General features: G+C 44.0%; 1 protein-coding gene across 1 annotated transcript in view; it reads right to left on the reverse strand.

The window, feature by feature from the left end:
- Positions 1-22,291, reverse strand: part of LOC148539266 (arylsulfatase D-like) — a 163,299-nt gene that overhangs the window by 116,935 nt on the left and 24,073 nt on the right. The window contains exons 3-4 of the mRNA XM_088451657.1: positions 15,686-15,814; positions 14,229-14,350 (exon numbers count right to left, since the gene is read on the reverse strand). Coding sequence (XP_088307783.1) covers positions 14,229-14,350; positions 15,686-15,814 — 251 coding nt within the window. The remainder of the gene's footprint in view (positions 1-14,228; positions 14,351-15,685; positions 15,815-22,291) is intronic.

Below are 22,291 nucleotides of genomic sequence, written 5' to 3' on the forward strand. Positions count from 1 at the left end.
CCCGTTTAGCGATGGGAAAGCCGTCGCTATGGGTCTCGTGCCAAAGGGGGCATGCTGTCGATGGTGAGTGACAGCACGCCCCCTTTGGTGGGCGTGCCGGGGGCATTGCTGCCCAGATGGAGGCGTTCCCATGGGAACGCCTACCGTCTGGGGCCGGCCCCACTGACATCACAAGTGATGTCAGTGGGAGTGCTTTTGGCTCTGATAGAGCCAAAAGCACTCCAGGGCTTGCGGCAATGAGACCCTACCGCAAGGGTCTCATCGCAAGCCCGATGGTCATGATGGTCTTGACCATTGCGACCATCTTTTTGGCTGCTCGTTATAGCTGTGGGTGGTCACCAACAGCTATGCGAGCGGCCTGGAGGCTGCTCTAAAAATGAAGAGGGACGGCCCTGATTCAGGGCGAGCGCTCTGTCAAAGCGTCCAGCTCTGAATCAGGGCCTGTGTGTATACAAGGAGAATGGTCACGTAAAGGACTCACTTGCCTGCCCAGGAGCCTCTACCCAGTGAATGCACAAATCCTGCATGGAAAGGTGCATGTGTCTAGAGACACCATGATCAACACTGTTAAAAAACATTGGCATGCTCCAGGGTTTGGCCAGGCTGCGCAAGCCTTTGTGTCCGGGTGCGTGGTATGGGCACGTCACAACCCTGGCAAAGCTGTCAAGGTACCACTCAAAAGCACCCCACAGACATTTTTTCCTTTTCAGAGAATCCAAATAGATTTCATCCAACTGCCTCACTGCTCTGGGTATGTCTATGTCCTCGTGGCAAACGATCTTTACAGTCACTGGCCTGAGGCCTGGGACTGTAGGACAGGAAATGCTAAAACAGTAGTAAAAAAGCTAATCCAAGAAGTCATTTGCAGATATGGGGTACCAGAAACAATAGAAAGTGACAAAGGTACTAATTTTTCAGGTGAAATTGCAAATCACATAATGAGTGACCTAGGGATAGTCTCTGCCCTTTATGTGCCGTACCATCCGCAAAGTTCCGGGCTTGTGGAGAGACTAAATGGCACCCTAAAACTTAAGATACAAAAATTAATGGCAGAAACGAGTAAAACTTGGGTAGAATGCCTTCCAATGGCTCTACATTCTGTAAGAAATACCCCATTGAAAAAGACTAAACTGACACCATATGAGATACTATTTGGTAGTCCATACAAACTTGGTTGTTACTTTCCTCAGCAGTTGCAACATCTACATGGTGATCTGGTTATATGATACAGTTGCAGAAACAACTAACTCAAATCCACCATCAGGTGTTTTCATCTATTCCAGATTCCAACGCAGACAGTAGTACTCGTAAGCTGGAGACTGGGTAGTCATCTAAAGACATCTGAGGAAGGTCCTTGAGCCCAGATACGAGGGTCCTTACCAGGTTCTCCTGACAACTAGTACAGCGGTGAAGGTCACAGAGAAAATCATGTGGATACAGGCTTCACATTGCAAGATCTTTACACAAGGGGAGTTGGAGTAAAATTAATAGATATATGCTTTTAGGCCCCAAGCCTGATAGAGGCTTGTGGGGATGTATTCTATGTTCTGCTATGGTTATTATACTTATTTTAGCAATGAATTTTGAGGAATTGATAAACAGGGGTAATGATGCTTTTAATAGTACAAATGGAACTAATCAATCCTTGGTAAGAGTTAAAAAAGAATTACATGAACAGCTTAATGAAATATGGGATAACAAGTTCTTGCAAATGCACTATCAATTAATGCAAGGTATTAACCTCACTGATTGTTGGATTTGTACACATTCCCCGATTTCAGCTAAAACCATGCCATATGTGGCAACCCCAGTAAGTTGGGATGAATTAAGTAAAGATATAGACACCTGGACTAGGCCAATAAAATTGACACATGAGCAATTTAACAACTCAGCAGTACAATTGTTTGTGGCTGGGTGGACCCAACCCCCCTTTTGGAAAGCAGTACGTGATGGTTCATTTGACCAGTGGAACAATTTTGGCCAAATGTGCTATGAAGACGACTGTGTTAATATTAAAAAAGAAAGGTCTAAAAAGGCAAACCTAAAGTTAGGAACTATTAATTTTAAGGTAAATGTTACCTTTTATGCTAGACAAGTAATTTGCTATATTGGTGAGGTACTGACACAACAACTACTAATAGAATATAACACTAGTTATACTAGATGGGAACAATATCTCAATCATTCCAGTGTTTGGGATAACACCACAAATGATATACGATGCACTTCGGAAGACCAAGGTATATATCACTTGGTAGAGAGTTGCCCTGTAAAAAATACTTCAAGGTTGTTATGGCATGCTCAACAAGTAATTAAAACTGGGCAGCATTTACTACCAGAATGGTATTATTTTATGTATGGTAATAAGGCATATAAATTTCAACCTTGGGGAGGGTCAGGCAGTTGCACTATAGCAAGACTGAGCCCAGCCTCATGGATAGCAGAAACTATAGATATAACCAATAGCCCAGCAAATCATCGAGTAAGGAAGGATCTTATAAAAAGTAAACCTTATGCTCATGATTTAGTATATATCCCATGGTATAAGAAAATGGGCCTAGCTTTATCAATATCCGGACTTAGGCCCTCATTCAGACCCGGACGCAAGTGGCCGTTCGTACGTTCGGCGTACGTAAAAAAATATGTAAATTCAAGCACTCGCTCGTATTTTCAAACGCCGACAAACATCCTCCCCAAACTCAACCGACCCCTCCTCTAACGAACGAGCGTGCCAAATAGCGAGCGTACATCCCCGAAATGGCTTGAAGGGAACGCACGCACAAGTACAAACCGGAAGTGGGACTGTCAGATTTCGATTAACTGCTCGTTTATTCTGCCTACCTCCCTCAATCGTATCATGCCAATCAATATATCAATTACCTTAATTGTTTTTTTTTTTTTTTTTTTTTTTAAACACAATGCAATAAACTTTAATCTTGTCCGTGTTTGTGTTTACCCGCAGAATACCTACGGCTTAAACATTCGCTTTTATTTGTCAAAATACATGTTAGCCCCAATTAAACAATTGTTCTATTTGTTTTTCTCTCCGCATATTTCCCGGGGTTCATTTCTTTATTTAAATTTGCTTACGCATGTCACTGCATCAAGCCTATCATAACTCTCAAGAGATTTGTGGCCCTGTCGAACACATACTCATACACTAACCAATAGAATTGGTCCTGTTAATTACCCAAATACACTAGCCAATCAAAATTATTTTCGGGTCTTTATTAAAAATGATTTTTAACAAATACACCATTGCCATCATGAGAGCTTCGGCATTCACCAGGTGCGAGCTGCTGGTGCTAACGGAGGTGATGGATAGGCGGATCACCAGCCAGCCTCCACCCATCACCAATCGCAAAAAGCGTTCCGCATATGCGGAGGTACGTGGCCGCCTGCGCTCCTTCGGCTCACGCCGCCAGATCGGCCAGCTGGAGCGCAGGTGGTCGGACCTGCAACGGCGGACGCCCCACTTGCTGGCATGCTTTCGCATGCAGATCGCTGAAAGTAAGTTTTAGGGACTGTGGTTTTCATGTTTATCTTTGTGGCCCTAACTGCGTGTGCATGTTTTCATGTATGTCCTATTTATTCATTGTACTCATATCTGCATGGCCATGTTTTCATGTATGTCCTATTTATTCATTGTACTCATATCTGCATGGCCATGTTTTCATGTATGTCCTATTTATTCATTGTACTCATATCTGCATGGCCATGTTTTCATGTATGTCCTATTTATTCATTGTACTCATATCTGCATGGCCATGTTTTCATGTATGTCCTATTTATTCATTGTACTCATATCTGCATGGCCATGTTTTCATGTATGTCCTATTTATTCATTGTACTCATATCTGCATGGCCATGTTTTCATGTATGTCCTATTTATTCATTGTACTCATATCTGCGTGTGCATGTTTTCATGTATGTCCTATTTATTCATTGTACTCATATCTGCATGGCCATGTTTTCATGTATGTCCTATTTATTCATTGTACTCATATCTGCGTGTGCATGTTTTCATGTATGTCCTATTTATTCATTGTACTCATATCTGCATGGCCATGTTTTCATGTATGTCCTATTTATTCATTGTACTCATATCTGCATGGCCATGTTTTCATGTATGTCCTATTTATTCATTGTACTCATATCTGCATGGCCATGTTTTCATGTATGTCCTATTTATTCATTGTACTCATATCTGCATGGCCATGTTTTCATGTATGTCCTATTTATTCATTGTACTCATATCTGCATGGCCATGTTTTCAGGTTTTTTTGGTCATAAAATAGTGTTTTTCTCGGATTTTGGTTGAAACTAACCACAATTTGTTTCACATCTTTTAGGGGCACAGCGAAGACTACGGCGTCATCGTCATCCAAGACGGCGCTCACGCCCACTCTCCCCAACCCCCAGCCAACCCTCCACAACCCCAAATTCCCCTATTTCCCCCTCCTCCCCAGCCTGCCAAGACCCTGTGGCGGATATTTCGGGGCTCCTTCCCCTCCATCCCAATTCCCCCTCTCCTCCAACCACCCCTCTTCGAACTACCCCCTCCCCGGAATCAGAAATCACCCTGCCAAGATCTTTGGGGAATGGAGGCACCTCCGAGGAGGACGAGGGAGTGCCTTCTGGAGCTGCCGTTTTTTCGAACGGTATGTTTTTGATTTTGTTTTTTTGCGCCACAAACTGTTTGTATGTAATCATGTGTCGTTCCCTTTTTTTGTGTTTTTTGGTAGACTTTTGTGGAATTTTCGGGTTGCCTTTACCTGTTACTGCTGATTTCACCATACACATATCACACCTGTCGGAATCTGTTTTTTGGACTTGTATTTTTGGGCTAGACCATTTTGGGGGGCTGGGTTTTAACGGTGTAATTATGCTTAGTTGACAAATATTTTCATTTTTGGTTTGCTTGTTTTGGCTTGTTTTTTAATGTGGTTTCATTATTGATGTATTAATCCCCACACTTTTCTAACCCACAGAGGAACAGAGGCGTAGGGCTGAATTAGCCGGCTGTGTGGGCCATATGCGGGAACACATCATCGGTCTGCTGGTGGTCCTTGACCATATGTCGGTCCTCCTTAGGAACTAGTTTTTTTTTTTTTTTTTCAAAATGTAAATAAATTAATATTTTCAACTTAACGTTCTGTCTCATTCGTTGTTTCAAAATCAGAGATTGTTTACACTGACATAAGTAGACTCTTCCAGCAAGGATTTGCAATTTTTGTCACTAAGATTGTGTGTTGTATTTTTAAGGAAAACAGGCACAAGAAACACCTAACAGTAACAATCTCATTTCCCTTTTTTCGTGTTGTCAAAATTATATATTACTACATTTTACATGTTCCTATTTGGGGGGCAAGCTGCTTAGGCCGATATTACGAAGCCAACTGATTGTACAGGATTCCTTTGGGTTTTGGTTTGGACCCAGAAAACATATTACATTTTAGCTCAACTTACATCATTACTGGATTACCCCTTAGGCAAATGTAACGTGTGTGAACCTGGTTACACTTGCTTGTAACGTGCAAAAAAAGGAACAAAATTACACTCTCAAGACATTTATTCACAACATAACTCAAAAAACAAAGTGGTCACTCACAAACAAAACACACAGTGATAATCATAAATACAACACATAGCAAAAACGATAAAAAAACACACAACAAATCAAGAACTGGTTGACGAAGGACCATGCCAACATGATTCCACAAATATGGCGTTGCAATATGGGTTCCATAATATATTCCCAAAGTTTCCACATAAAGGTTTTTTAAGGGTAGCAGGAAGTAGTCATCGTTGGAGTGCCAAAGATTATGCAAAAAAACAGAAGATGGAGAAAAAAAAAACAATTAATTAGATGTTCTCAAACAAACCGTACCACATTGGGTATAAACACTGTTGTTTTGACAATAATTACCTAAAATATCTGGCCACCACATCATCGCGTATGGCCCCCCCACATACTGACCTCCGACCAACCTCGGGGGGGCCATCCTCAGGTAAGGCATCCTCTGGCTGCATTGGGACACCACTCCTTATGGCGATGTTGTGAAATATCCCACACAGGACCACAATTTTCGAAACCATATCCGGCAAATACATGAGCTCGCCATCCGAGCGGTGGAGGCATCTGAATCGGCCTTTTAAAAGGCCGATACAGCGCTCCACCACTTGCCTGGTGGCTGTAAGTGTGGCATTAAACTCACTTTGTGGCCCTGGTGTGGGAGCCAAATAAGGAGTGAGCAGCCAGGGCGTGCAAGGGTAGCCACTGTCTCCTGTGAAAAAGAATAGACAACATCAGGATCACTGTGTATCAAGCTTAACATTGTTATGTACTAAAGGTCTCCACTTACCCAGAAGCCACGCATCACCAGCTTGTAGGTTGGTTAATTTGTGCCATATCCCTGATTGCCGGATGACGAAGGAGTCATGTGCACTTCCTGGTAATTTTGCATTCAGGGACAGGATCTGGAGTGAGGCATCACATACCACCATTACATTCAGGGAGTGATAGTGTTTCCGGTTGCGAAATATGGCCTCCAGCTGTGCTGGAGGCTGAAGTGGTATGTGAGTACCATCCACAACCCCTATGATGTGTGGGAAGCCAGCTATTTGGTAAAAATTGGCCTTGGCCACACTAAGGGCACCCATATCCAAAGGCATTTTAATAAAATGATGGAGGTGCTTGAAAAGTGCCTCCATCACTGCCCTCAGGATCCGGGAAAAGGAGGATTGTGAGATGCCCGCCACTATTCCCACCGTTGTTTGAAACTATCCTGAGGCACAGAAATGTAACACCGCCATAAATTGCGTAAGTGGTGGTATTGCTGTAGGACTGTCAATTTGCCGCTCAAGATCACTCTCTATTAATGAGAGAGTGTCTATGATGATTTTGGGAGGAAGACGGTAGCGTCTTAAAACCTCATCATCGGGCATTCCAAAAAGGGTGACACATGTTCGAAATATCTGGGGCCTTGCACGCCTACGATGCCTACGCCTGGGACGAGATTGAGGTTGGTCGGCTTCCGGGAGCATGGCCAGAACAATCCGACCCAGATCAACCTGAAATGGCAAGATTTGAACGTAAGGCTTTTTAACCCCCCCCAAAAAAAACAAAAAACTTAGCTTGATGATACCATCCATTGATGCTTACATGCCGGGGTATTGTCATGATACGTGCAAACTGTAAATAATCACAATATAAAAATTCATCATTTTATGCTGGGCATTTCTGTTTCAAAATTTTGTGCAAGACAAAACATAAAAGGGGAGAAACACACATTTGCCCAAAGAGCAAAACGACATTGCGCACACTACGTCAAATTGGGGCCAAATGTAAGCAACAAATGCTAAAGGGAAAACACAAACAATTTAACGGGATGAATAAGCATTTAAAAATGCGCTAATTAGTTTGCAAATACAAGTCACAATAGAAACTGATACAAATGCGCTAATTAGTTTGCAAATACAAGTCACAATAGAAACTGATAAAAATGCGCTAATTAGTTTGCAAATACAAGTCACAATAGAAACTGATAAAAATGCGCTAATTAGTTCGCAAATACAAGTCACAATAGAAACTGATAAAAATGCGCTAATTAGTTCGCAAATACAAGTTAAAAAATACGCAGCTAGAAAAAAACAACATTTTATAAACATTTCTGACTAAAAAAAACAAAGGTTACAAGTGTAAGGTCACACAAAGTTGCGTAAAGACAAACATGAACATTTACAAAACAAGCGAAAAAATGAACTTACCAAGAGATAATATATAAGATTCCGGATCAAAAGGTCTTTGGGGCAGAGCCAAAAAAAAAACCTAACAGAGATGAAATAACGCAAAAAAAACGTTAGAAAATTCCGAAAAAGAAGGAGACACAAATTGAACCAAAGTTAGACTGCCAAAAACTTACCAAATCAAGAAACGCTAAAAAGAAATCCAAAAGAAAAAATGCGAACGGAAAAACAAAAGCAAATATAGCAAAGAAAAACTACTCCCACCAACGCAAACTCCAAAACCCGCCAACAATCAACTCCGACCAACGTAACCTCCAACAATCCAAAAACGCCACCTCGACTCGAGACGTCCCAAGCCATAAATAGTGTTTAGTTTCCCGCACAAATTAAGGAGGGATCATAGGAACGCACAATCAATGATGCGGCCGAAAAATAAGGACGCATGTATAAATACGTCACGAGCCAAACCAAACATTCTGGTGTATTTCTTGTTTTGAGCTCAGACATGGCTACAGAACAGAGAAACAATGGGCAACAGTCTTGCGGTAAGTATTTCAGGCATTTGGAAACAATGATTAATTTGCAACATAATATAGTGCAAGTTGTGAAGTTTACAATTCTCAACATTTAAACAAATAGGTGAGGAGGATGACATGGAAGAGGCTGCTGGGCCCAGTATTCCGGCCAAACCTGGCAAAAAGAAAAGGCAGCCACAATTCACAAGAAAGGAGATGGAGGTTTTGGTTCAGAAGTGTGTGGACATCCTGCCACAGGCAGACAGGAATATGAGTGCAAGCCAGAAATGGAGAATGTGGGAGGAGGTAGCCGTTGCTGTCAATAGGGTAGGTGATTATGTCCGTGTAGCCCGGGATGTCAAACGGCGGTAAGTAAACACTTGACCCCCCCTAAAACCAAAAGCCATTTAAAACAAAAGGATAATGGTTCCAATTTCACCCACAGATGGGCCGACTTCAAATATCGCCTGAAGCAAAAACTGGCGGACAGGGCTAGGCATGCAAGGGGGACAGGTGGGGGTACCACCCCTGTGTCATTGGAGTTGAATGATTTAGAAGAGCTGGCACAGGGGTGTGTGCAGGCTGTGGAGGTGTTTGGCGTGTCCAACATGGATACGGACATGCCAGACTTTGCGGCTCCTCATGTTCTCCAAGGTAAATATTGTGATGTCACCAACTCTGAAATGTTATTGTGCCAATATGTAGATTCTAATGCGAGTCTTTTCTCATTTTTCCAACAGAGACACAGGCGGATGAGTCTGCTCCAGAGGGGAGCCTTGGCCGCAGAATTTCTGCTGGCTCTGCAGGGGAGGAACCAGTACATCCGGCTGAGGACCCTGCAGAAGCCAGTCCAGGGCAATCCCCCTCGCAGGCAGTGTCCCTCCTCACAGAACTCAATTTTAAATCGGATTTCCATACGGAGATTCTGCAGAGGATGGACGCCAGTCTGGTACGGGTGGCTGAGGCCCTGGAGCAAAATGCTGCGGCCAACGTGGCCATTGGTCAGGCCCTGGCGGAAAATACCAGGGCCAACATCCGCATCGCCAATGCCCTGGAGCAGCTCGTTCGCCAGCACATGGTGGAGCCGACCTCCCTTCCTGCCGGAACATCAGGATCCTCCACCTCTGGCACAACATCAGCCAATCCTCTAAATGTGCCTAGCCCTGTGCCTAGTCCAGAGGCCACAATATCTGCCTCTGGACAGGCCAGCCCAATGACATCCCAGACCCTGTCTGGCGCCCTCCCTCCCCCAGCCAAACGGGGGAAAAAACGTTGACAGCATTGGCTACTTTTCCCACACTCCTTCTGTGCTTGCCTCATATTCCTTTCTGGCCAAAACTTCCCTCTCCTTTCTTGTGAATTGTTTTTAATTTTTTGCTTTACGTTTCCCAAAACTTTTATGTTTGCACAATTATTAAATATTTTGGAATGAACACTGCAAAAAATGTTTGTGTAAAATATGTGCATGAAATTGTTTTTTGATAGCAATAAATTTACCTAAAATGTACGACTTTGTATTCTGACATTATTGTCAAAATGGGTTACATTTAATCCGGGCCCACAAGGCAACAACGTTCAACAACAACATTTGACATGAAAAAAAAAAGGGCTCTTTAAGGAACGTTTAAAAATTTACATAAGGATGCAAATTCACCTGGCAAAAACAAAATGGCCTAAAAAACACAAACATGATGACATTATTGTTACAATAGTCCAAAAACAAAAAATTGAGGCCACAATAAACCCCTACAAATGTACGCAAATTGATTGTGTAATCCTGACATTAGCAGCTATGATTTCCACCTGCGTACGGTTTTGTGCTAACCCAAAAAACTGATTTCCAAACACATACCAAGCCGCTTTTTCAATCCAACACTAATTGATTTTCTGACAAGCCGTGATTAATCGATGCTACATCGTGGAGTGCCGAGATGGAGGAGAAGGCCATCGCCAATGTGGTCGAGTAATCCAGACCCTAAGCTGTGTGAGCATTTTGAAGGGAAAGAGGATCATCAAGTGACGTATGAGTTGGTACGAACACATTTGACGTTCGCATTTGATAATGTATGTACGCCCCAAAAATGCCTCGCCACGCCTGCATTTTTCCATCTCCACCCCCGTCAACACCCAAAAACGCCCTGTTCTGTCAATCACATTTGACATGTCACTTCCTGTACGCTATTTGACAAACGAGACCAAAAAAACTCGCAATCTGCCGTACGCACATGCGCAGTGTAACACCGACGCATGCGCGGTTAGTCAACATCGGAACGCAACGAGCGTACTGCTGTTAACGAACGGCTCTGAATCAGGGCCTTAGTATACAGAATGCTCATAATATAGAAGCATTAGCTAAATTATTTGACAAAGTTACAGATGAAATATTGGATGTATTAGAAATAGACTTTAAGGTATCATACCAAGATTCTCAGACAGCATCAGCTGGTTCTGGACTATTTAACGGCCTCACAAGGGTGCATGTGTCAGATAGTGGGACCTGCTTGCTTTAATTATATAGCTGATAATTTTACTGACCCAGTATATGCACACTTGGAGAAAGTCAAGGAATTGAAGGAGCAGTTTAGGAAGACGCATAATGATCCAGAGTATGATATGATAGTAATGGATGGTTTTCATGGTTGAATCCAGCAAATTGGTTCAAGGGGATAGGACGTTGGCTTTCAGGTATCCTCATGTTAATAGCTAAAGGATTTGCATTAGTAGTAATCATTTATTTTGTTGTTAGATTTGTTGTATGGTTAATAAGAAAAATACTTACACTTGATTACTGTTCTAGGTTTAAAGCATCTAAAGAAATGTCAAAGACAACTATGATCCTGCTACATGAATACGCACAGAATTTCTGTGTAATCTGCAAGATAAGAGAACCATTGCTTTGCAGAGACTTGTGCGAACAATGTATGGCAAAAATAGAAGACTTCTACAAGGTTACGGATGAAAAGGAAGATTCAGGACTATATGGACTAAGGGACTCATCGCCTATATGGTCTTGATTGGGCACTGCCCCATGCAACTATCTCGTTAGGGGGGATAACTTGTTGTGTGAAGTAGGGACCAAATACATAGGGGGTGGGTCATGGCTAGGGAAGCTAGAAAAAACAATAGTATGTAAGATTTGAATCAAAAAGGAGGAAAATGTGGAAGTATAGAATTCATTTGTATCCTATAAGAAGCCATTTTGTTGTAAAGTATGCCACGTATTCATTGAAGGTAAATGCATAGGGCAGGAAAGAGTTAATTCTGTGTGCAGACTGTCATATAGTCACAGAAAATCATATGTACATATATGGTAAGGTATGCGATTCCAAATCTTTACCCAGCTCTGTGGTTTTTTCTAAATGTAATTACAAACAGATGTACTCCAGAAGCTATAAATGTATGTAGTTTGCCGCCATTAAACAAGAGATTGATTTCATACTACACAAGACAGTCGTGTTCTTGGATCTCTCTTTCCTGTGTAATACATAGCATATGCTGCAGCAACCAAAAGCAAGGAGGGTCTCTGAGCTCACTGTATTTATAGCCATAGCTAAAATACAGAACTGACAATATGTTTCATCTATTAACAGTTTATATGGTACTTCTTTCTTTGGTGAGGATGTGCCTCAGTGTATGGGATGCGCATACACTATAGAAGAAGGGGCGGAGTGATACAGCTGAGAGTGAATTGGTTCCTGTCAGAAAAGCGGATCTGGTTCAGAAGAGATATAACAGCTGACAGGCCAGTCTACTGATCCCTCCCTTTAGTGCCTGTCCTCGTGTCCCGGACAGCAAATGAGTAGTGATGTGCTGCCAGGCGCAGCGGGGTATAGCTGGAGAGGGAGCCCCAGACAGAGCTGTGGAGGCTGGTAGGCAGCAGTGCTCATCCAGCCCAGCTAGAGACGTGATAGCAGTAGGGTTGGAGGTGCCCACGGTATCAGTGGGGGTCCTGTAGGTGGTCACTCGGGTAGCAGTGAAGCAGCTCCTGTGAGACTGACAAGCGGCAATGGCAGGGGCATTGGTGGTCAGCAGCATATGACAATGGTGGTGGTCAGCAGGGTGTAAGCACCAGTACAGAGACGGGGCAGGCATAAATGCTTACTGGTACCAATGATGTGTGAGATGATCGCACCTAAATGCTGCACTCTGCAATTGCGATCCAGGAGTGACATCCACATCATCCAGGTCAGAACAACATATAGGCCCTCATTCAGAGCCGTACGCTCTGAGCAGAGCGCACGCTCTGAATGAGGGCCGGGCTCCATTTTCATGGAGGGTCCTCCTGGACGCTCGTATAGCTGTGGGTCACCACCCACAGGCTATACGAGCGTGCATTGAGATGGTCGCGATGGTCAAGACCATCGCGACCATCGAATTTGCGAGCCGGAGCCTGCAGTTGAGGTTTTCAACCGCAAGCTCCGGAGTGATTTTGGCTCTATCAGAGCCAAAATCACTCCCACTGACATCACTAGTGATGTCAGTGGGCCGGCTTCTGACGGGAGGCGTTCCCGTGGGAACGCCCCCGTCAGGGAGGCACGCCCCCGGCACGCCCACCAAAGGGGGCGTGCTGTCAATCAACATTGACAGCACGCCCCCTTTGATCGGACACAACGAGCGAAGGACTTTCCTTCGCTCGTCGCGTCTGGCGCATGCGCACGACGGAGCTCCCTCCATCGTGCGCATGCTCAGTCCATAACATCGACCCACTTGCGAGCGGACAGCCGCTCGCGAGTGGGTCTGAATCAGGCCCATTGTTCGGTAGAGTGTACACACTGCACGATTTGCAGGGAATCATTGACAAGACTGACAGATTGAGCTGCATGTAGGGGAGACCTGAAGATGCGATGGACAACATCGTCGGAGCGTGCATACTTGACGATTTTAACAATTCCACGATCCGATGCGTCGGACCAAATTGTTCAATAAATAGTCTAGTGTGTACGCGTCTTTAGTGTCCTGTGTGTAATAAGTGAGCAGTATCATATAATACAAAATAATTTATTGTCTACTGTGCTAAATTCATTTATTAAACAGTTTAAAAACAAATCTCACAGATTTTACGACCATATGCTTTTTAAATATTTGAAACCAAAAAAAAAAAGAAATAAGAATTTCTCCATTGTCAGAATGTCTTGGATTTGATGGCTCAAAATGGCATTTTTTGAACAGTTAGGTTTCAATTCAATTAGTTACGAGGGCTGCTTACAGACGCTTACCTGCTCCTGTGTCTTCTGGCTGCTCCTCTTCACGTTGCTGTCTGTTCCTCAGTCAGTGGTGTGGTGTACGTGATGCCATGACATCACACACGCCTTGTATCAATACAAAAAACTTTATTGTACCAGGCAGTCGCCGGCAAGCAGCTGCCCATACAGACTCCACAGTAATGGATAGGATAGCTCCATCTATAACCGCTGGCTTTTGCTGCTGCAGCGATCAGCAGGGAGCAAGCAGTGGTTGTAGATGGATTTCTCTATGCCCCCACGATGGCTGGCACTCGGGGGATAATGCTTCCATTGCTTCCGGGGGTTCTGCCACTGTGTAGCTCTCCAGGTATCATCGGTAGGAGCCAGGGGCTAGTCCTTCTCTCTGTCCAGGCCTGAGGCTCCAGTCCCAGCAGACCCACATAATGGTGGCCCTGGGTGTGCATGCAGGATACATACTGGCTACTTTTGCATATAGCTCACAAATGCTGGACAGTTATATTTTTACACTGCAATTTAGATGTGTTTGGACACACTCTTCCCAAATCTAAATCTCTCTGCACATTTTTTATTCGCCCCACCTGCAGTTCATTCTGATCATAAATGGACATGTATGTGTGCATATTGGTAAATGGAAGCCTGCACTCTTTTGAGTTTTGCTTTGTAAAGAAAAAAGTTTAGATTAGTTAACATCACTGGATGTGTGGGACTGATCAGTTAATGCACGTATTAAACTGATTGAAATATTACAATATGTACTTACCAGACCTCACAGGATATCTTCCAGTCATAAATGCAGCTCTGCTTGGTGTACATATTGGTGCTGCTGTTATATGCTGGGTTAATTTAACACCTTCTTTTGCAAGTTTGTCAATGTTTGGTGTCCTTAAAAAAAATAACATTATATTATAATAAATTATTATTTTTGCCCCAATTTTTTCTCTTTATGTAAACTACGAGCAAGTGCAGCTTACTGTATCTAATATGGAGGTGATAATGACCATAACGGTTGCGGCCAACTAAAGCTCAGCATGGATGGCTCAAACAAAAAAGTAGACTAATTGGGCAACATAAAAATGGGTGTATTTGACACAAGCTTAAAGGTTCAACAGCATTGAGAAAACTTCATGTTTGTCCCAAGGCATTACAATATACGATAACCCACATGCAAGAAGTGCAAAGTCAATGTACCGCCTTTCTCATTTGGATTTATTATAATTAAAATGGACTTGTCATCATTTCTACTAATGACCAACATGTATGTCCTTCAGTACGGTATCACTTGACTGAAGAAAGTAAGGACTTAAGTGTGTAGTGCCATACAAAGGTCTAATATAAGCCAACAGGGAACCCCCTGTACTCTAATCTTTCACAAGCAGGGTCCTTCTCCCTCTTGTTCCCTCCTAACACTATCCATGTACCCAGGGTTCCAATCCGGATCAGACCCGGAATTTAGCCGCGCCGACACAGGACATTCCCGAGTTGGCGCCGTTCACACCAGAGTTGGGTCTGCATAGACCCGGCTTTTCCGGCGTTGAAGTGGACGCTTGGAGATGACGTCATATCCAAGTGCCACTGAAGCCGGACTAATCGGCTCCAGATCATCGTGACCCGGAGCACACAGTTCACACTGCAGGGTTTCACGGGTTACTCCCGTGTTTAACCCTGCAAGTTACCTGGGTTGGATTGCCGGGTCACTCGACCCGGCGAACCAACCCTCTCCCCTTTTAAACCAAGGAGCTACCCGGGTTAACCCTGCAATAACCCGGGTTTTAGCTCCGGTGTAAAAGGGGTATGAATATAATTAATGGTGTCTGTGGTGGAACGGATTTCATCAGTCAACAACTCAAGACAGTGGATAGTATCTTGCCACTTGGCATGCATTCCCCTTGTGTAGGAGTAGGACCACTTTCTTATTGAGGCCAAATGGCATGACGCCCGCATAAGGAAATGGCAATAGTTATTAGCAGTGGCCTGTGAGGGAGGAGACTGGTTTAACATAGCATAGCAGGAGCATAAAAGAGAAAAAAATGCAAGAAAATAATGTAGTAAGGGAAATAGCTGTAGCACAAAAAAGCAGGTAGAAAGTAAAGTGAAAAGCAGCGGGAGATTTGCAGCTAAGCACAGTAGGAGAAATGTGGAGATTAGTTGAATAGACAAAAGGAGGAGTAAAAGAAGACAGAGGATAAGGAAAATAAATTTAAATAGATAACTAATTACCTTATTGTGTCATTACCATAGCAACCAATATCTCCAATACCAAGATCATCAGCCAACATGATCACAAAGTTGGGCATAGAACTTGCTGATAATGTGTCGGTGACTAAATGTAAGATAATTAGAACAATCCTGAAAAAAAAAAAGAAGACAATTAAAGTTGCAAACAATTATCACTTGTGTGAATTTCATGCTAACACCATTTTCTGTTTTTCATGCGTATTTTTATATTGTTATGGTTTTTATTTCAAGGAATAACCTGTTACAGGAATGTATACCAACAAAATCCTGCATGGTTGACACAAATGAAATGAATGATCTACACACACTGATGTTTTGAGATGACAAAGTTACATGGCATTAAAATCATAATACGTGGAAAATAGAAGAAAAAAAAAAATTACAGCAAACAAACTCTTATTAATATTATTTATTCATATTTATGTACCTAGCCGAGTATACTACACAGATCTCAACAGTTTGGATAGCTCAGTGATAACACAAGACTGAGCATTAGGAGCCAGGCAAAAGTAAGTGGACCCTGCTTGCAAGATTACAATGTTATAAAATAGGAATTGAATTGATATGATGAGAATTACCAAGTCTTGGAGAGAGATAAAGTACCAACCAACTAGCTTCTAATGACTCTGCTAGAAAAATAACAGAAGCTGATCGCTTGGTACTTTATCTCTTTCTCCAAGATTTGATAAATCTCCCACATAATGCTAACTACCATAAACTGAATATTTTGCCAGCTAGATTGCAATGAGAAAATATGCTTAGTACGCATACTTCCCCACACAGCCAGTGGAGACTGCTGTTGGTCAGCGGCGGCGGCCTCCCTGGTCCCAACACAGCCCTGCACACAGCAACATGTGCTGAAGCAACAGTAATACTGCTGCTGATAGGTATGGAAGGGTTATGGGGGATGGTGTACCTGGGCCCCCTGCCGGGTCCCTTCATCAAGCCCAAGCATGGATAATTAGTACTCGCCCTCCCCCCTTCCCCCCTCTGGGCGGCCCTGCGCATATTCACTATTTGATTATCCGTTACTAAATTAGATTGAATGTATTACAATATTGTACTACTATTTCTTTTTCTGACATTACACCAACTAGGAAACCATTGGAGGGGGAAGGGGGGGGGGGAGTGTATGGCCTAATCACGGTCATGCCTCCTTCGGGCAAAAACTTTTTGCAGCGTCACCTGCTGTGGAGGGGGGCGCTGTTAGCCTCTCGGCAAGGTGCAAATCAAGAGGGGGACGCGATCAGTGTGATCGCTCACCCACAGGCACTGCGGAAGACTTGTGGCACCATATAAATAAATGATAATAATAATAATAATACCCGAGCTTGCTGGAGGGGCCCGGCGGGGTCCGGGCACCGCTCCCCCCCCTCTTACATCACAGCATCCCAGCACACACTGCTGTGTGCTGGGCTGCACTGGGAGACTGCCACAGCAGTCTCCAATGCTTGTGGGGGGACCGATCAAACTGATTGCGCCCCCCCCCACTGGTTATGCAAAACTTTTTTTTGTATTTTTCTTTTTACCTAAGGGGGCGTGGCCATGCCGTCCATGATTAGGTCTTGACCCCTTTTACCCGGGCCTGCCGCGGCTCTTGGCAGGTCTGCCCACAGGCAGAGAAGAGGAGACTGCTGCTGCTCTGCATCAGTACACACATATATATAGACACATTTGTGTCTCATTTAATGCTCAATTGGTGGCACCCCTTGCATTTGATGATGCAATAATGATGGTTTAAGAAAATTAATATGTAGGGTTTTCCCTGAGAACCAGTGTATATGGTCTCATTTGAAAATATGTAAAAAAAAAAAAGTGTTGTAATTGTAGAGTCCCTTACCCAAATATAACATGTTTCTGTAGAACAAAGTGCCTGGACAGTCATCAGATAATCTTTTAGAGATTATAAATACAGTAAGGATAGATAAAATGCATCAAATGCTGCTGGAGTAAGGATTATACAGACAGACGTACAGTCAGACAGAAGGGACTGATAATGAAGAGTGGATTTATCTGTGACTTCAGTATTTCTTCAGTTTCATTAACCCAAAGCCATTAAAGAAATATATATATATTGATCCCTGGTAGAATTAATTCTTAAGTGGATGCATCTCATTAACAAAATAGGGTTACTGTTAATTGCACCCTTTCAGAACTAAGGGCCTGATTCAGACCCGCTCGCTAGGCTGCGATCGCTCGCAGCCGGGCAATTGTTGCAAACTTAATACAAGGTAATAAATGCTTGCGATCCACGCTACACCCGGCAGCTGATAACTTGCGTGATATTCACCAATCACAAAAAGTATATGTGCACAAAAATTAGAAAAAGGTTAAAAGCACTCTAGTTGAGGTACATGGTGTAATATGTATCATTTATCCAATAAGCATAAGAAGAGTCTCAACCGTTCTATTTTAAAAATAGTCACTTTTCGTCATTTTAGTTGTTTGTAAAAATTCCAATCCGGTTCCTTTTGTATGATCTCAAATAACCTGGTCTCTACACTCGGTTTCCACACTATTACCTCTTAGCGTCAGTGGCTCATACAAGACAAAAGTGGGGAAAACGCATATAGTGTAAAACCATAAACATTTATTTTAAAGCATAGCATAAATAAAAAATGGTCGTGTACCATCAGGGAACTTTTATGAAAGGCACAGTTTTAAGCATAGAGGTTTTTTTTGCTCCCCCTATTTCAGTAATACCTTCCCACAGTTAGGTTCTGGGTGGCAGGACCACAGGATACAGCACCAACACGTTTCAACCAGTATGTAGCCTTTTTCAAGGTGTCACCTTGAAAAAGACCATAAACTGGTTGAAACTATGGATGAGCGGGTTCGGATTTCTGAAATCCGAACCCCCCCGAGCCGAGCCGGATCCGAGTCAGGTTCGAGTTTTCCCACCTGACTCTGATTTGAAATCGAGGCAAAACGTCATTATCCCGCTGTTGGATCTCATGGGTTTTGGATTCTACAAAAGGTCCCCGCGTCGGCGCCATTTTTCACTTCTGGCTGTGGACAGTGAAGAGGGAGGATGGCAGTTGTGCTGCTGTTGTCCATAGGGGCTGTGTCCACTCCACAGTCCATAGGGGCTGGCTGGGCTGTGTTGTGCAGTCTGTTGTCTGTTGTCGCGAGCGGGTCGATGTAGGCCCAGTGCACTTGCGCACGAGGGAGCCCCCCTTTGGTGGGCGTGCCGGGGGCGTTGCTGCCCAGACGGAGGCATTCCCATGGGAACGCCTACCATCTGGGGCCGGCCCCACTGACATCACAATTGATGTCAGTGGGAGTGCTCTCGGCTCTGATAGAGCCAAAAGCACTCCAGGGCTTGCGGCAACGAGACCCAACCACAAGGGTCTCGTCGCAAGCCCGATGGTCGCGATGGTCTTGACCATCGTGACCATCTTTTTGGCCGCTCGCTATAGCTCTGGGTGGTTACCCACAGCTATGCGAGCTCCAGGAGGCCACTCTAAAATTAGGAAGGACGGCCTGATTCAGAGCGAGCGCTCTGTCAGAGCATCCGGCTCTGAATCAGGGCCTGTGTCCACTCCAAAGTCCATTGGGGCTGCCTGGGATGTGTTGTGCAGTGTCCCATAAAGGCTGTAGTCCCAAAGGGGTGCTGTAGTGTTGTCCAGGGGGTGCTCTGTCCATCAGGGGTGCTCCCCCCAAGTGCAAAAAAAACTATTCTTTTTTTTCTGTTTGTGTGCGCTGTAGCCACACGTGCAACAACAAAGTAGCAGCGCCAAGCATGCGCCTGTGTCATAAATCAAGGGCCGGCTGGCTCGTTGAAGGGTGGTGTAACCCCCAAAGTGCCAGAAAAAAAAAAAAAATCTTTTTCTGTGTTTGTGTGCGCCTTAGCCGTATGTGCATCAATGTCACATAAATTTGTCTGATAAAAATAAAATAGGGAAAGATCAAGAACCACTTTCTCCTAGTGCTGAAGCTGCTGCCACTAGTCATGACATAGACGATGAAATGCCATCAACGTTGTCTGCCAAGGCCGATGCCCAATGTCATAGTAGAGGGCATATAAAATACCAAATGGTAAAGTTCAGGAAAATTACCTTAAAAAAAAAATTTTAATTATTGAAGAGAAACGTAAACTTGCCAATATGCCATTTACGACACGGTGTGACAAGGAATGGCTAAGGTCCTCCCCTATGTTCACGACTAGTGGTTCAGCTTCACATGACGATGGAAGCCCTCATCCCGCTACAAAAATCACATGACTTAAGCTGGCAAACGCACAGCAAAGAACTGTGCTTTCTAATTCTAAGATGATATCACAAATCCCCATGGAGAGTCCAAGTGTGGCGACGGTTGCGATGCCTGCCCTTCCCAACACTGGAAGCGAAGATGTGGCTCCTTCCACCATTTGCATGCCCTCTGCAAGTGCTGGAACGAGCACCCACAGTCCACTTGCTGATATTCAAATTGAATATGTCACTGTTGAAGTACAACAGGATGAGGATACTGATGTAACTGGCGCTGAGGAGGAAGTTGACGAGGAGGATTCTGATGGTGAGGTGGTGTCACGGCCAGGGTTTCTCGGCATGTTGGTCACCGGGTATTACCTGTGAGGTCGTTATGGCGGGGGGTCTCTGGCAGCGGTGCTAGTGTTTGGCGAGGGGCATTGGCTGCGCTTTGTTTCCGTTCCGTTGGCATGGGCGCAGCCATCTTGCCTGCGGCCATGTGATTCCAGCTGTCCAATCCTGGTCGGTCATGTGCTCATTCCAGCCAGTCACAGCGCGGCACTGAGTATTTAGGAAGGTCCAGAGCCTTCCTTCCTTTGCCACTGCAACGTGTTTCTCAGCTGCGGCTGAGAGAGAGTACCTGTGCCTTACCTGTCTCCTTGGAAGCGCTCTAGCCTGAAACTTGCCTGCTCCAACCTGCTGGACTTACCCTGCACCCTCCACCTGCCTTCTCACCTGCCTGAGTACCTGAACCTGCTGTTTCCCTGCACCTTGCTTTCTTTCACTCCCAGCTGGACTTCATTACCTCTGCCTGCATTTGTTACTTCTCCTCATACCTGCATTCAGTTACAGCTCACCATACCTGTATACTGGACTGTTCCTGCCTGTCACTATCTGGGCATTCTCCCATTAACCCCCACTACAGTTATCAAGTGCACTTTAGTGCTATGTCTTCTAAGCCACTTATTAAAAACTCCACTTTTTCATTTAAGTCTGCTTCTGTGTCTGCTCCTATCACCACCCCGGGTCCACAACAAAATCAGAACCTCACAGTTTGCACTAGCCCCATGGATCCGGCCACGGAACAGGAGTCTGGAGTTGATTTATTTCACTGTATTGCTGACGGTTTAGAAAACTTGGAAGCTATGCAACATCAAATGGCTCAGTTTCTACAGGAGATGTCTAAACGCCAAGATAATCTGCAAACCTCGTTAATCACCCCTGGGGTATCAGCAACTACACCTCCTCCTGTGCCTGGTAATACAGGGACCAGGGTATCCCCTCATCTACATCTACCTATGCCAAGCAAATCTGATGGCAATCCTAAGATCTGTCGTGGTTTCTTAAATCAGTGTGATATACCTATTTTAAAAACAAGATTGATAATATCCGAAATGAAATGGTATGCACTTCCACAGCCAGGGTCTTGTTCAATTCCCTACCTGAACCCAGTGGCACGTTCTCATCATTTGACCCCACTAATGAAGATGAAGTAGCTACACTCTTCTCATCCTCCTACTCTACTACCTCTCCTCTTGATCCTATACCCAAACAAATCAGTAAAGCTCTGTCTCCTGTGCTCATTCCACACTTAACTAAAATCTGTAATCTCTCTTTCTCTACTGGTATCTTTCCATCACTGTACAAGCATGCAGTGATCACTCCCATTTTGAAAAAAAAAAATTCTGACCCTAACTCTCTATCAAATTACCGTCCTATCTCCCAGCTACCTTGCCCCTCCAAGCTACTGGAGAGACTTGCCTACACTCGCCTCACACACTTTCTTAACACCCACAACTTATTGGATCCACTTCAGTCAGGCTTTCGTTCCCAACACTCCACTGACACAGCACTGGCTAAGGTAGTAAATGATCTTGTCACTGCCAAGGCTAAAGGCCATTATTCACTTCTAATTTTTCTAGATCTCTCAGCTGCCTTTGACACTGTTGACCACTCTCTTCTCATACAAACACTACAATCCTTAGGTCTTCAAGACACAGCCCTTTCTTGGTTCTCATCTTACCTATCTAATCGCTCTTTCACTGTTCGCTTTTCTGATTCTACCTCCACTTCGCTACCTCTATCAGTTGGAGTACCACAAGGTTCAGTATTAGGTCCTCTGCTTTTCTCAATATATACCACCTCTCTTGGCAAACTAATCAGCTCTTTTGGTTTTCAGTATCATCTGTACGCGGACGATACTCAAATTTACCTATCCTCCCCAGATTTGTCACCATCTGTGCTGGTCCGTGTCACTGAATGTCTCTCTGCCATTTCATCTTGGATGTCATCTCGCCACCTCAAACTTAATGTATCCAAAACAGAATTAATTATATTTCCACCAGCCAATAGCAGTTACCAACCTGATATCTCTATTAATGTTGACAACTTGACAATCAAC

This window comes from Taudactylus pleione, unplaced genomic scaffold (assembly GCF_031769625.1).
Source record: "Taudactylus pleione unplaced genomic scaffold, aTauple2 ptg000026l, whole genome shotgun sequence".
Taxonomy (NCBI): Eukaryota; Metazoa; Chordata; class Amphibia; order Anura; family Myobatrachidae; genus Taudactylus; species Taudactylus pleione.